The sequence below is a fragment of the Glycine soja genome, chromosome 15 (assembly GCF_004193775.1).
Source record: "Glycine soja cultivar W05 chromosome 15, ASM419377v2, whole genome shotgun sequence".
In the NCBI taxonomy this organism is placed as follows: domain Eukaryota; kingdom Viridiplantae; phylum Streptophyta; class Magnoliopsida; order Fabales; family Fabaceae; genus Glycine; species Glycine soja.
The window spans coordinates 4,167,882-4,185,291 of NC_041016.1; the positions used below are offsets into that span (position 1 = coordinate 4,167,882).

General features: G+C 30.9%; 1 protein-coding gene across 1 annotated transcript; it reads right to left on the minus strand.

Annotated features, from left to right (window-relative positions):
• Nucleotides 1-378: 378 nt before the first annotated feature.
• LOC114386937 (putative pumilio homolog 13) lies at nucleotides 379-6,066 on the minus strand. Its single transcript, XM_028347011.1, has 5 exons — nucleotides 4,113-6,066; nucleotides 3,865-4,027; nucleotides 1,998-2,161; nucleotides 1,098-1,356; nucleotides 379-935 (listed from the first exon to the last, which is right to left on the minus strand). The coding sequence occupies exons 1-5, from the start codon at nucleotides 5,735-5,737 to the stop codon at nucleotides 828-830; spliced, it is 2,319 nt and encodes a 772-aa protein (XP_028202812.1). The 5' UTR covers nucleotides 5,738-6,066; the 3' UTR covers nucleotides 379-827.
• Between the last annotated feature and the right edge of the window lie 11,344 nt (nucleotides 6,067-17,410).

The following is a 17,410-nucleotide window of genomic DNA, read 5'->3' on the forward strand; positions in this document are numbered from 1 at the left end:
CTTACTTTAGTTTTTGATTTTGCCAAAAAAAAAAACTACTCCTTTTAATCCTTTTCCACTATTGTTTTGCATCAAAAAATAAGGAGAATAACGTTTTCTAAAGTTAGAAACTAAAATAAAGATTTTGTATAATTAAGTACCAAGTGGCCAACATGTATCGGGAGAAAGGCAAGTGGTGGAAGAAAAGGATTTTTAACCCCCATTTTCCTTCCATACTAGAAACAAACAATTAAGCTAGCCAGGTCTGTTCCACTTCATTTTTGTTTTCCCCTAGGAAAACCCAACTTATCCGGTAGCTAAGAAAATTGTAGAAAATCAACACCTCCATAGCGGAGGAAGAATAACAGGAAATGAGATTCTAAAATTAAGAACAGGGAATTGCTAATATAATAACAGGCGTCATTCATTCCCTTGCGCACAAGACAAAGGAAGTTATTCTGAGAGATTCCTCGTACTATTTTACAGTAAACACCAAACATCCTAAACAATATAGGCTGTACATTCTCAGCCGGTGATAATGCCATAATTAACAGGATGATAGTAATAATATCCATGAAGTTGAGATACAAGACAACAGAATAGTACATTCAAAAGTAAATTTTAAATGGGAGCAAAATTGTCTGCTCTTTCTTTTTCTCTACTCTATTTTTTTCAAAATATTAGCTGAGCAGAAGGATAAGCAACTCTAAACGGATTGACTCCTTTGTATGGTTATTAGCATCCCAACTTACAGTTAAATAACCATGCAATGCATTTGTTCAGTGGCAAACTCCAAAATGATTTTTAATGTAGAACAACAACAGTTCTTGCTAAGGAGATAATATACATCATTTCTTCAAAAGCTTCTGTGAGAAAATCTTCTTGGAATATGGGCTATTCCGTGAAATTGCTTTGTGGGACTCAATGGCTTCGACTAGTAAATTATGCACATGGCCCTAGATTAGAAGGAAAAGGAGAACGTGAGAAAAGAAATACCAAGCAAGCAGATCAGAGGAATCAAGATGTTCATTGACAAAGCCAACACAAATTTTAAACACTTGCGGATATAGGAAGCAAAAACCAAAGTGAAAGGAATATAAAGTGATCATGTTACAAACCTCAGAATGTCGAACAGCTGATTGAATAACATAATTTGCATGTGGATCTTGAAGCAACTGTTCGAAGTGAGGAGCAGAGAGCAGTTCATGAATGACTCTTGATCGATTCTCATCATTGAATACTGCAAGACATTTTTCAACCACATGGCTGCCGAACTTCTGCATTGACAGGTGCACATATTTACCTTCAAATTGCAAGCTTAAAGTTGCAGTGGCTGAAGGAATCCTCAAGTCTAAGATAAATTGAACAACATAATTTCTGCATAAGACAAAATAGAATGAATAGATCGTAGAGTGGAAAAATCAAGAGGGAAGCAAACTTATCTCAGTTTCAAAGTATAACATTATTTCTAAATATTGACCAAAAACGTATATGTAGATAGCCCTCCATTAAAAATTGATTTGTTAACTACAAATCCCAAGCATAGAAGGAAGCAGAGAAATGGAAAAAAGAAAAAAAGTACAGGAACAAAAATAGCTGAATCAAAAAAGGTGATAATTATAGATGAATTTCTGTTTCAAATTTCAATATGATAGTTGTTAAAAAATTTGTCCCCTTGGTCACATTATTTGGCGTTTGCTCTTCCATAATTGCACAGCACATTGCCATCATCAATCTAGTAGATGGAATCATTGGAATGGTCTTATGCAAAAGGTGGAAACAAAATAATGTTTCATGACTGCCACACCTAATCTCCACAAAGTATGGTTGTCCAGTGGCAAGAGTTAAAAATTTTCTTTAACAATTACAAGAGAAAATTTGCTACAGCTAAGATTCTTTGTCCCAGGAAAAAAAAAAAACATATCTATAAACAAAAAGGTATACATGCTTAATGCAAAAAATATCAGTGGAAGGCTTATTGTACTTTATACTTTAAGTAATACGCTTCAAATAATTACCCAAATTGATCTTGAGCTAGCAGAAGTGCATTAGCAGATATTTCTTCAACCAGTTTTTCTCTGTGCTCCCCTCTTGAATGACCAATGCATCTTTGCAGAACACAACATCCATGTTGATGAGTTGCAATGTCAACACAATACTTTGCAGCAGCAACAAATATGAACTGCTCAATGCAAAGAATGGGAAATGTAACTTTTCTGCAACAAAATATCAATATTTGCACACATATTTTTATGTAATTTCATCAAACTCCTATCTTTACAAGTGAAGAAATTACATTTGCGACAAAGTGATCTGCCTGAATCAATTAGCACAGTTAACAACTAAACTAAGGGCATGTAAAAAACTTATATCCATACAATATACTTAAAGAATGTTTTAAACATGCAAAACAGATGTCCTATAATAACATTTCTATTAGTAAAGCAGATCTTTGTCATTTATTTTGTGCAACATTTTCATTTCTCAAAACATACCTAGCCTTAAACTAGCAATACACACCACAACAAACTTCACTTCAACCATAGTTCATAAGCCCTTTCCCCTACACAATATAGACCATCACAATTTTTTTTTATTGGTTTGTTGGTCTAAAGACTCTATCTCAGGAATGTTGATGCAATTTAATAATCCTAAATGCATTAATCTTACAATGCAAGTAAAGGTGGCATGGATCAAGTTTTTAAACAAAGCAATAGACAATTGTATTTGGATTCTTAAAGTATTGAATTTTAACCTATCACAAACTATGTTTCAGATGACATAGCCATTAGTAGTTGGGAGCATTTTCACAAAATCATTATTTTAAATAAGCTCTTGAAAGTATCCCACGGTTTATTTATCAATAATACAATATTTATCTATAACCTTGCCACTACATTGAATTTCCAGCTATAAGGGAGGTTAAAAAAGCTACCTAGAACAATAGAACAATAAGAGCAAAGCACGGAAAGAGCAATTACATCACTGCATTTGGATTCTGTGAGAATAAAATACAGACAGACATAACTAACAATCATTAAGACATTAACATGTTATCACCACAAAATACAAAATGATGAAACTAACCATTACTCTATTAGACAAGAAAATGTCCAGTCTAAATGACATGGTAATGTACAATGTATTATTTAATTTTATAAGCTCGGGCTTTTCTGTGCCCAAGAGGAGAGTGTAAACTATGTGATCATAAATAGATCATTTCAAATGTTTTGATAATATTGATGTCTATTCACAACATCAAGTATCAAAAATAGCCATCTATGAAAATGAATTTGGTATTACTACGTGGCTATAAAGTCAAAGTCCTTCTGTTTAAAACATAATGTTCTGCATACAAGACCATAATTGAAAGATGAATAAATAAAAAATTCATTGAATTAGATATTTAGGAAAAGTAAAAACAAGCTAGTGATCAAGCAAACAAAATAAAGGTTTGAACAATTTGGCCAAGCTGTTCAATTTACCAGTCAAGCAGAACAGCATATGACCATAATGCTTCCTGTGATGCCTTTCCTTTCAAAAAGGATTAAGAAGTTTGTAAAATACCCAAAGAAGAAGAAAACACGTTGAAATTTTATTCAATTTAACCACAGGGGCGACAAAATTGAAATTTCAATTATAAGAACATCATTATACAACACTGCATGCCAATGAATAATAAAAATAAACTTTTGAGAACATAATGAAACAGGGGAAACAATAAAGTGTTTTTTCACACTAGATGATCAGTTGTCATGGACTGATCCAAAAGCTCAACAAAAAAAAGCAACCAACGGTTTAACCAGATCAATTTCTGTTCACCTATTACTACATCATGTACAAGATTTATCCAAATCAATAAATACTTAAATATAAAAGTCATACTTTGTTATCTTCATTGCTTAGGCATTGCAAACAATGCTGAACCACATGATTTCCATTAAGATCTTTGATGAGGGCCAAGAATCCTGGTTCAAGAGCTGCTACAACTAATGAAATTTGCTGCCTAGTTTTAAGAGTCTCAATCACCTTTTGAACCACGCGAGTGCTGACAGAAAATAAAAAATAATGTCAAATTCAACTTCAGACAGTCGATATAATATTTCAGGACTTGCATAAGTCAGCATGATTACCCGTGAGTGTTTAAAGAGATTCTGACAAGCTGCCCTGGCTCCTCGGTCACCATGAGTATCATTTGCATTCTCTGGTTTTCATCACAGACATCCAACAGCTTCTGCATTAGGTAATTTCCAAAAGGATTCATCATAAGTTCCACGACATGATCAATGATCTCATTAAATATCACTTGAACATCTTCCGGTGTACCCTCGTCAAATATTCTTTGCAGGAATCTACAGCCATGCTGGTCTTTGGCTATTAAATATATCAACCCTTGAGCTTCTGCTAGGGAATTATAATTGGGTAGCAAAGGGAATGAGCAAGCGTTCCTTGGACTCCTAGGATTTTCATATCCGGTAATCTGGTGTTGGATGTCTAGCTCCGACCTCGGTAGCTGCTTAGCAAAGCCACTTTCGAGCACAGCACGCTGACACCATGAATGATCCGAACCCCTACTAACCCCTACATAATTTAAACCTTCCCCTTGTATAATGAAACTCCCCTCACTTGTAATAGCATCTAGATTACCTTGGGGGATCCTAGCATTTGAAAGTGGCACACCTCTTGCATTAGGATTAGGCTGAAAAAGGCCATACTGCAGCAACTCCTGAACACTCACACAAGGCTTAAAATTACCACAGAAAGAATTGTTAGGCAATCTTGACCCCCCCCTTTCTTCCAATAAATTCATTGCATATTTCTGCGCATAAAATGAAGAATCAAACGCCGAACTCCTGCTCAAGGAACCAACAAGCTCCGGTGCCATGCCTCCCCTAAAATGGTAGTCGTTCATCAGCTGGCTTCCGCGCCTCAGAGAATCCATTGAACCAGCACTGAATCCATTCAATTGAGAGACCATACTATCATGTTCACGCCATCCGGTACATGGCTGCTGCGATGATCCAAATAAATTAGGTATTTTATGATCCTGAGTTAATCCTGACAAAGCTGAATTAATCTCAGCAGCAGGAGCGATAGGACTCCTTGTCCTGGTAAACGGGGATTGAAACCCCACAGAATCACAAAACCCTCTCTCAAAATCGGTACAGTCCCCACCTCGACGCGTGTTGTGAACATGATTGACAAAATCACGAAACGTAAGCACATTGGGATTGTGGCGTCTATTGTTATTATTATTATTATTATTATCAGCAACGTGCATTTTGCTGAAATTGGCGCAGAGGCTTAGTTCATGAACCAACCTCTCAGCCTCATTGAGCTTGACAGTGGAATCAGGGATCTTAGAATCGAAGAAGAGGTTGCTGTTGTTGTTGGTGGTGGTGGTGGTGGTGTTGGGGTAATAGGAGCTTCTAGAAGCCACGCTGGATTTGAGGTCCTCAAAAGGAGGAGGCGATGACGAGAACAAACTCGAAGAAGAACCGTCAGATTGCAGAAAAAACCCACTTATAGGGGATTTGAAGTCATCATCATAATACATTCCATGGCCATGACCATGACCATATTGTGTCTGTTTCGTTACGAAAGCGCCGCCATCGTCATCACCATGACCATGCCGATGATGATGATGATAGCGAAGGAGATTGTGCGATGTGGCGTGAGGGATCTCATCCAGCAACATTTCTAGCTCCTCCTCCAGTTCCACATCGTCTCTCACTTTTTCTATCGTCTCTCTCGCCATTTCAAACAAAACTAACACACTCAGTGGAACCCCAGAACGGAAAAAGAAAAACCCATTGAGACCAGACGACGTCGTGTGGATAGGGTAGTGGAGGGGTTGAACAATCTAAATGATGGGACTCACAATCGCATTTGCATTTCAAAAGAAAAAAAAAAAACGATCACATAAATCTATCTATCTATCTATCTGGGTTTTAATTTGAGAGGAGTTGGTGAAGCATGCAAAGATTCAACTTTCTCATACGGTTACTGGGAACCCACCCGTAGGGGTACTGTACACACACTCTCTCACGCCATTAAACTTGCAGAACAAGAAGAGTCGCTCTACACTTTCTAGTTTCCCTTCATATTTCTCTGTCTCTCTCTATTTATATAATACCAGGAAAAGAGAGGCACCGTCTCTCTAAAAATTTTAATAGTTAAAAAATGATAGAATAAAAAAATTAATAATATAAAAATGGTGAAAAGTTAATGTGAGTTAAAAGAAAATTTAAAAATTTTTAAAATATTCAAAGATAAATTTTTCAATAAAAATGAAATGTAATTAATAGTTGGTTATCTAATTTTAGTTAATAGATTGGTTTTAATCTACATAATTGAAAAAATTAATTATTATTACTTTAATATTATTAAAAATAAAAATAAAATAGTCCAAAAAATATATAAACCAAAAACAATTACATAAAATTGTATTTTCTTTTTATACTGGTATAGATCAGCAAAACAAACATACAAACACAGACATAAAGGAGAAACAAAAACAAATACTACTACTGTGCTGCAAGTCTTTCTCGTACTATTTTTTTTAAAAAAATTTTACTTCTTTTTTATTATTATTATTTTCAGGAATGAAAAAAAATAATAAGTGTGAAGGTGAAAGTCCTTTGTGACGCGTGTTATGCACGCTCTGCTGTGAGGATGGGTCCCGTTGCATAATCAGTACTTTATCGTGGAGTTTTGATGCGGGTGCCGCGCGTGGAAATAGATTGCTTTGGGATAATTGAACGCCATTATACATGCAGTTAATAGACATTTCTATCAATCCCTATAATCTTCCCACCATTGGGGAAATTGAAAAATAGTACACGAGTAATATTTTTAATTGTTATCTATTGATAAAAGAAAATAAAATTATATATATCTTTTAGAAGAATTTTCTTTTACTGATATCTGCACGGATTGCAACAAGACAATCCTCCAAATTCTCTCGCCGAGAAGATTGTTAATTAAGTAGGATTTTTTCGTAATGTCTATATTACCCTTTTCTATGTTTGTTTTCTCCTTGCATGTCCTGTAATCTCATACCCCATCCATCATACTCCACCTAACTGTTATGGTATGGTAGTGTAACCAATAAGTTTGATAAATATAAGTTCAACGTGAAAATACAAAATATTATAAATATTACCTAACGGCAAATTTACATATCTTAAGAACAAAGTACATAAAAGATATTTTAAATTATTGATAATGAGATTTCTACTTTATTTTATTTTATTATACAATAATAAATTTAAAAAATACTTTTAAAATTGAAAAGAATATTATAAAAATATGTTGTTTGAACTACAGCATATTGTTTTTATGTTTATTAATTTGATTGATATAATGTGTCTAATTTCAAAATTTAAAATCTAAATTTAGATTGTGTAAATTTAAGTAAAAATAATGATTTATATGTGTTACTCTTTTAAAATGAAAGGTATGTGCATTACATAAGTTAAATAATTAAAAAAACAAGTCTTCAAAACTTTATTGTTTTAAAAGAAAAAAAGAAAAACTCAATCATATACGATTTTGTGTATAGTTTGTTGCAACGTTTTGGGTTTATAACCTTTTTTTTTATCATTTTTACCCCAAATAATAAATAAAAAAAGAACCGTCTTAAAAAAGGAGCTGTAATTTGTAATAGTTATTTAACATTGTAAAGCTCATTTATCTTCTTTATTTTTAATTTCTTGTAAGATTGATTGCAAATACGCGTCTGCAAAACAAAAAGAGAAAGATGCATTTATTTTATATTATTAGTTTTTAGATAAAAATTTAGATTAGTGATAAGGTATTTGGATAATGCAATCCGAACACTGTTTGAAAAAAATCAAAACAAAATAATGAAACAGACAGGTATAGAAAACGATGGCAGAAAATCAAACATTTGAATGGTAATTTGGTTTGTTAGATCAACATAAAAATAAAAGTTTAAACAGCGACAAACCAAGGCAAATTGTTGTAAATAATAATAGATATATGCTGAAATGTAGCATTTTTCTTAGTCTGTAATTCATGATCAGCCTTAAAACTAAAGACTAAAGAGGGCACATAAAAAAGGCTAAAATCCACGAGTGAAAACTACAATAGAAAAATAGGATTCATGATTCATCGACTTAAATATGTTTGATTGATGAAAAATATTCTTAAAAAATACTTATATAAGTTTTTTTATTTAAATCAAAAAGTAGTATTATATGGTCTAATAAAAAAGCAAGGTTATATTTTTAATGTAGTCGAAAAATTAATTCGAGAAAATTAAATTTTTGACCTCCGCATGAGAACAAACATAGCTAGAAAAACATTTCTAAAAAATATTATTTCTTAGGAATGTTATCTTTTAAAAAGCAAAATAAACATGATTTTAGAATTATGAGTTATACATTTAACTTATACCTTGGAGTGGTTATAGCCTATTTATGATGTTGGTTGTCTATAGGAAGAAAACCACCTTCTTCTCAAACTCAAAGACATCTACATTCAATTTTATTGCAATAATATATTTTTAACTCAAACACCTCTTTTATCCTTCACAATCACCAACACAATGAAAAACACATTACTCAAACTTTAGATTTCGAGAAACAAAAAATTTCTCATTACCAATTTTTCCCTTAAAAGACACCTGTAATGTTATAACAATTACTTGCAATGGGTTTTGAATGTGTATAAATTTACACGAGTGATTCTCCATAGGACCATAACATTACATTAACAATTTAACATGATTGTTATAGATACTACAGTACTTCACCTTATTCATGTTTGCATCATATGCTTATTATATTTTATAATTAGAAATTAAAATTTTTAAATGAGAAAAATAGTTTAGTTATTATTCATATAAATATAAATTATTTCCAATAAGAACGTGAATACAAGCGCGGTGAGAATCAACTAAATCTAGTATTGGTCTTCCGAGTGTAGGTTTGTTTGATCATGAAAGCGGGTCACACAAATAAAACCAACCATTTAAAACGGGTTAATTTTTGTAGAAATTGTTACGAAGTGACAGTATATAAAACAAAATGGATATGCTATTTTTGGAAAATTGCACGAGGGTACTATAACACGTTTTTAAGTTTTAACTTTTTGGTGATGTGGGAAAGACATCTACAGTCCAACACAATACACAGTAACGTATATTATTCTAATAATTCTAATTGTTGATTTCAGAGGAGGCTTCCTCATACAGAGTTTTCACCATACTCACGTCTTCATTGCTTTTGCTATAAACTAAAGTGATTAGTGACCAGAAAAGAAAAAAGAGAAGCATCAATTAAATTTTAAAAAACCATTTGCCTATTTATTTTAGATGGAAAATGTTGACGGCTAAGCGTGGACAATTGTCGATATGATAGCATCCACGAAGGTGGCTTGGTCTCAAAGGAAAGGACACCGTTGGCGTTTTGGAATTTCCAAACCAAAATTTGAGGAAGTAGAAGTTTAATACTAGTAGTATTTAAATTAAATTTTTAAATATGTAAAAAATAAAATAAATTAGTCATATAAATAATTTAATAACAAATTAATTCATAAATTTTATAATTTAATATCAAATTAATTTTTTTTTAAATATAAATTATTAACACATTGATTATTAAATATTATAACATAATAACAAAATAATCTTATAAATTTAATAATTAAACCAATTCATCATACTTTTTTTGGCAAAATTGCACTTTTGGTCCCCAGTTTATCTCTAATTTTGGATTTGGTCTCCCTATAATTTAATTCACAAATTTGGTCCCCAGTTTTATAAATCCCTGCAAAATTGGTCCTGAAAGTTCGATTTGGTATTAAACTTTCACGTGTCAATGTCACGTGTCAACATCTAAGTGGTTCCCTATAAATGCTTCATTTTTTGTAGATACAATTGTACTTTTGGGCCCCTAGTTTTACTCCAATTTTGATTCTGGTCTCCTTATAATTTAATTTGCACATTTGGTCCCCCAGTTTTACAAATCTCTTTATAAATTCAGCCAAATTTTATTACTGAAGAAGTTGTATTTCAAATTTTAAACAAAAATATCATTATCATACATAGGCTACTTAAACAGTCGTATACACATAATATCTCATGGGGGAGTAAAAAAAGAAAAAAAAATAGGAGGATATTACAAAACCTTTTAAAGTAAGAGATATGAAAATTTCAGACCCAAGTTAGGATTCATGCGTCACTTTCCCAAATTGAACAACCCCATAAGTGGGAGAGAGACAAAGAGTGATTTTTCTCTGAATTCCAAGTAAGTGAAAAACTTGCGATGGAAAAGAAGTGCGAGATTTATCAAGACTCACCTTGTCTCTAGCACTAGTGGTTAAACCATTCAAAAGACCAATTTTGCAGAATAATTTATAAAGAGATTTATAAAACTGAGGGACTAAATGTGTGAATTAAACTATAAGGGGACCAAAATCAAAATTGGAGTAAAACTGAAGAACCAAAAATATAATTTTACCTAAAAAAATGAAATCTTTACAAGGAACCACTCCGACGTTAACACATGACAGTCAACTCTGAGGTTAACGGTTAACGTTCAAATTGGGCTTCCAAAATCAATTTTACATGAATTTATAAAACTGAGAATCAAATTTGTGAATTAAATGATAGAGAGACCAAGTTCGTAATTGAAGATAAAGTGAGGACCAATTTTACCTACTTTTTATATATTTGATAATTAAATTTTAATTTTTTATCTTTTAAATATCAACTTATCATGATTTTCACATTTTCAATATCAAAATAGTTAGTTAGCCTTTATTCTGGGCAAAAAGGAATTGTTGCATTGCATTGCATGAGAAAGTGGCGAAGATGGGTTTGATTCGGTTCCTTAATGGAAAAGCGAGAAACCGTTCGGACCCACATGTGCCTGTCTGTACCTTATTTTCATAATTGGTCCACATAAGTCGTGGAGCTCCTCCTATGAGACAATGACACGTGGCATATTACGTACCAGATGAAAGCGATGATCTCTTGTTCCACCTAGATATATAGCTCCACTCTAGGACTAGGATTTTAATTTTGAGGTCTAATCAAATAGATCTCCTTTTGGTTAACTTTTTACTATGTCTTTAAAGCAATTACTTGTATTCGCATAATAAATACTATTATATCTTTATTTTCTATTTTACCAAGGTGTTTTTGATTTAAGGTGAGAGAGGAAAAATAAGAAAAAAATTGTATTTCTATATAGGGTTCATGTTTTTTATATTTTATTTTAATTAAACTTTATCTTTTATTCTATAAATTAAACATACCTTCAAATGTGTTAAATTTACATTAAGGGTGTATTTCGATTAAAGAATATAAATAGAAATGATAAAGATAATTTTTTAAATTAAAATAAAGTGTAAAAAACAAGTCTCGCATAAACCCACAATATTTATCTCTTGTTTTTTTCCTTTCTCTCTGAACCTTTGGATTAAATGATAAAAATAGAAAGAATAAAAAAAAATTAAAGTAGAATATAAAAAGTTAGTCCCATGTGAAATTCACAACAATTTTTTCCTTACTCCTTAAACCAAATATAGCTTGAATCTCTTTTCTTTGAGCTATAGAAGAAAAGTTATGTAACATAGTTGATATAATTAGTAAATGATATGTGTATATAATTAGTAAATAATTGTGTTCTTTGAATTACTAGGTAGGGATTTAAATTCATGTATGTAGAAGAAGAGTATTGTTGGGCAAAATCAAACATTTACCTTTTGTTTGGTAGAAAGGAAATGTGTGAAGAGAAGAAATAAATGAGTTGTTTGGTAAGAAGGAAATGAATGAGAAAAAGAAATATAAAACAATGATGATACAAGATTTATTCACATTTAGAAATAAGTATTCTAATGTGTAATGTATGGAGGTGTTAATTTAATTTTATACATTGTTTTTTTATATTTTTGGTTTAAGATTAATTTTGATCTTTACACAGTTTTATGATTATGTAATTTTGGTTTTTTAAAAAATAAAATAAATTAGGCATAGCAAATTTAGTTCATCATTTGTTTATTGTTGTATTTTTTTTACCATAATTGCTAATGCAACATCTAAGTGATGAATTTATATGACAAATAACATAACAGTATGAAACATGCCGACGTGCCACAAATAATGTATTAACATAAATGTTAGACTGTCATCTTGTTTATCATGTCAACATAATAATATCAGATCAATGATTTATGTTGAGAATTGATGACTTTTAAAAATATGGAGGACTAAATGTAAAATAATTTTTTTTGAGAGACCAAATTTTAAATATAAGCAAAAAAATGAACTTAAATTTTATCTTAAATATATTTTTTTAGAAGAAAAAATACCACAAAACTCACACCTACCGGATGTGAAACCATCTTCCAAAGATTAACTCAATAGGATAGACATGGTGTCATTTTTTCATGCTTCCTAGCATAATAAAAACTCACTAAACTCTTTTTTTCTTAAAAAATATATTCATTTTCTAACCTCTTCTATATTTTATTTTTATTTACAGAGAATTTTTTTGGGTATCCATACATCCCGTTTTTCTTTTGTTTTATTAATTTCCACTAATTTATGAAATTTGATATTTTTTTCACAAACCTAAAATAAAAAAAATATTTTTTAGTTCAATGTTACATTGGAGCAAAGTATACGATGATTGGACATTTATTATTTTTTAATATTTCATTTTCCTTTTAACATTAATTATTTTTTTATTTGTTTGAACAAAATTGGACGTTTATAAATATGTCATGTATAAGCCAAAATACTAGTTATATATAAGTTCATTTTCCATAACTTAAATTTAATAAGATTCATAAATTGGAAATTTTTAATATTTTTTATTTATATTATTATAATATATATATATATATATTACATATACAATGTATTGTAATTTTTGTTTATTATTTTAAAAGTAAAATAAAAAAGGATGAAACTAATTTACTTTGAATCTAATTTATTTTAACGAATTGGATTTTATTTTATTTTTGTTCAATATCCACAACAAAGTTTGAACTCCAAGATTATGTGTAAACTATCCAAACTCTATCAATTAGTGTTGGTTTGGACTGTCGTTTGCAATACACTATACCTCCATGACCGTCCACATATTCCAAATCTACAAATGGAGAAGTAACGATGCTGGTGGATTTGAAAAAAACATAAAGGTCACATTCAACTTAACATTTTCTCATACACACTCTACCTAGATCGATTCTAATTTAATTTCATTAAGAGTTTGTTTGAATAATCTTATCTTCAAACACTTACATAGGAAAAGAAAAGAACAAAAATGAAATAAGTTTATCTAAAAGCTAATTTTAACTTTAGCATAAGTTATTTTTAAATTAAAGAAAAAAATATTTTATTTTTCTTATTATTTTTTCTTGTATAAGTGTTCCCAAACACTCTTTTTAAATTGAAGATTTTTTTATTTAATATTTTGTGAGAGAAGAGACAGAAGCTATTGCTCATAGTGATTTAAGATGGGCCGCAACGTGGACTGTTGTGGATTGGGTTGGGTCACTTTGCATCCTATTCTCGTATCCCTACAACTCACTTTTCCTCAGTTTGATTCCCCAAGTTTCCCTGTTGGTGGTGGATTGGATCCATACGTTTGTTCGAAACAAGAAATTCACTAGCGTCATCTGCTATTTTCCATTTCCTACCCCTGCTTAGCACTCTACAAATATTATTATACTTTCCTGCTAGTAAGTGTTATCAATCAACATACATCAATTCACCTCGATATAATAATAATAATAATAGATTTTTTATTCTTTGAATTGAGGTAATCGCGTTTATTCACATAAGTATTTGTTTTTTCTTTCAATTCATAAGTTTTTTTTGTAAACTTTCATATCAAATTAAGTTATTGTTTTTTCTTTGACTAGTTATTTAATCAAAAGATTTTTTAAATTTATTTAATTATTACTCAAATTTATTCAATTACTCTTAGACATGATCAAATATTTACAAATCATTATTAAAATAGTCTAGTTTAAATTAATTTAAAAAATATATATCTAATATTTATAATTATATTTTTATGACCTATAAAATAATTTTTTAATCGCACGTAATGTACATTAGTGTGATGTAATGTAATGTTTAAACTTTTATGTAGAATGTAGAATCAGCCAGAGTGTATTTAATTTGCTCACTGTTATTCTTTTAACTTAATAATTTTAATGTGTTTGAAGTAATTATTTTTTATGATTTTTAAACGAATTTTAATTATTACTAAAATAGAATCAGTCTCGCCATCTTTATTTGTGGTTTAGATCTCTTCCCATAAAAGGGGAAGTGAGAAGTGAACCGAAAGCCTTGGAACCTATTCCTTTGATATTACGGTACAAGTAATCTATGGTTTCTGCCCCGCTAATGTTTGTTGTTATTTTGATTACATATAATTTGTTATGTACATGGACATGTATATGAGATATTTCCTTTTGTTAGTTATTATAGGCTTTATAGCAGTGTCTCTGAATAAAAGTTTGTTTCATTATGAATCAGTTTGATTCAGATGTGATGCTTGGTCAATTTCCTATATATGCCATATGGTGTCATAATCTTAAATCTGTCTACAAATATAACAAATTATAAGGAAGGAAGTGCTCTGTTGTTTAAGCGTTCACTGAACTATTTCATGTTTATTTTATTGGCCATCTCTTTCTTTATTAATAGAAATGTGGGTGGGTTAGTTTACTTTAGGCAGACTATTTCATATGTATATTTTATCGTTTTCTTTTTTATTTTGAATGGTAACAGAAGGGATGACATGTTCTTATTCAATTACAAAGTACAAACATAGCTTTAGATCATCTAATGTGACGTGTTTGGACCAACGAATAAAGTTGTGAGAGAGGGTGCATCTATATGAGCTAGGCAAAAAGGTATAACCAATTATACCATGATTTTTGCTTGCTCTATTTCATGCTGTTATTCTTGTTTTCTACACATTACCCGTTTCTATTCTCTTTCTTTCTGTTTCTCTCTTTTCTTGTTCTGCTAAGTCTGCTCACAACAAAAATGCAAAATACCATATGCTAGATCACAAGTAAAGAGCAGTGCCGTGTCCATACTCTACATATGCACCTTATTGTCAATTTTCTAACCGCAAGGGGAAAAAGATAATGCAGTAGTTATAAAATAACACAGAAAATAATGTAGCATACAAAATATACATATACATTACTAACATATCTTGCCATAACATAGCGATTTTGGGATTTTTATCCTCGTAGAAGGAAGGCAATGTGTGTGTCTCGAAGCACAGTAATATTGAAAAAGTGACAGTAACTGGACAAGACGTAAACTTGTTTTCTTTAAAGAATATGACATCAAAGAGTAAAGGATCTATCCAATCCAATTCACCAAAAAAAGCAAGAGATTCAAGACCCCCAACTTTACTGTGCTTTTAGCCTAACTAGCCTCTTCACGTATATGCAATGCGTACGGTGTAGAATTGCTCCTCAATCTTCACTCTTTAAACAACTTATTAGTAAGTTCTAGAAGATATTATGTTTTATTTGACTTAAATTTTCATCATTCAAACGTGTTGTTAAAGCGTGGGTGACATATCCATTCATCAAGTTCAATGTACTAATTGATAAATTCAGCATAGATTATGTGTGTCAGATGTTCAACATTGATCTGCATCAAAACCAAGATGGCTTCTCTTTGTCCATTTCATTTATTTTCTCAATGTGCGAGTTAAACTTCGGTCAAAAGGGGACTCGATCAAAAGCCGAATTAGACCTGTCAAAGCCAATCATTTCAAATTTTCATGTATTCATTTCTTTGAGTGGATCTAATTCTAAAGCCTCGTATCTTGAGCCGCATATTCTAAATCTAAAGCTCAATTTGCTTGTGTCCCTCTCAAACCATATATGGTTTTGCTTGGTGCTTACTGTATTATTAACTCAAATGGCCACCAGTCCCAAAACCCAAGACATTCTTCATTTTAATGTTTCTTCCAACTTTAGTTGGCTACCAACTGTGTTATATATATATATATAATACACTATCAGTCTCTCTGTCTCATTGGACTTATCTTTAAGGCATCGTTTCCTCTGATCATTTTCCATGGAGGTATTGTTCCTTCAAGTTTTATATAGCACTAGTAGTTTATAGTGAATTTATTGTCTCAATTTTCTGCATTTTTGGTAATTTTGAAAAATGGGGTGTTTTTAGTTTATAGAATTATGATAAAAGATTCATTATTAGATTATGAATGAAAAAATGTACACTCAATCAAACAAATGAATTAGTTGAAAGGATGTCATCATGGGTTGAGTTGAATATACTGGAGTTAGCCTCACACAACGTGAATTAACATGTGTGGTAACGTTCTTATGAGAATTATGAATGATTGATAATATTGAAGTGTTGTTTTGCATTGCATTGCAGATAGTTGAGTTAAAAGTGGAAATGGTTGGAATACACGAGAAAAGACTAAGGAAATGCCTCGCAAAATTGAAAGGTTGGTTTGTGTGTAGGTATATGATTGTATGGGAAACCACATATGTCATATATAATAATTCGTATTTAGTACTACTTTGTAGTTGAATATATTAATATATTAATTAATATTTGGCATTAGCTATGAATCTACGTGTAGGGGATAGAGAAGGTGGAAGTGGATTGTAACAGCCAGAAGGTTGTAGTGACGGGATACGCACACAAGAACAAAATCCTAAAAGCATTGAGAAAAGCTGGTCTCAAGGCTCATTTCTGGTCTTCTAAAAATGACTTGCTTAATGCTTATCTCAGTGCTAGTTATGCCAACCTCAAATTTAACAACTTCAGCATCTTCTAGCTTCAGAGAAATTATTGTATGACCTCATATCATCGTGGTCCCCGGCTAAATTATGGAATTAAGTTTTATTAATTCTTTCTTGTAGATTGAAAATCTAATTAATTGTCACATGGAAATTAATCAAAATTATAGACATGTGTGATCCGAGACCATAATAGTTTCTCTTTTTTTTTTCGTGCTGTTCTTTTTATATCTAAGGATAGCTTGTTGACTAAATATAACTTTATTTGCTTATAATGCTATGTTTTCTTCATACCCATCCCAAATTACATCACGCACCTATAGAGTTTCAGATAGATATAAGAAAGTTGTATTGCGAGTCTCATGTCAATTTGGAATGTTGATAGCTTTCAGCTTCACATTATCTAGACAAATATTCAGTTAAGTGCATCCATCCGGAATAGTAAAAGATTAGATAACCCAAAGAATAAAAACAAAAACAAAAACGATTTAAATTATTTTTATTATTAGATAATTTTCATAAATATTGTAATAGTAAATGAAGTGGTAATAAGGAATTTTATTAAAGTATTAAGAGTACAAAAGCAAAAAATAATAATAAAATTTAAGTTGTAAGTTCAAATATAATTTTAAGTAGCATT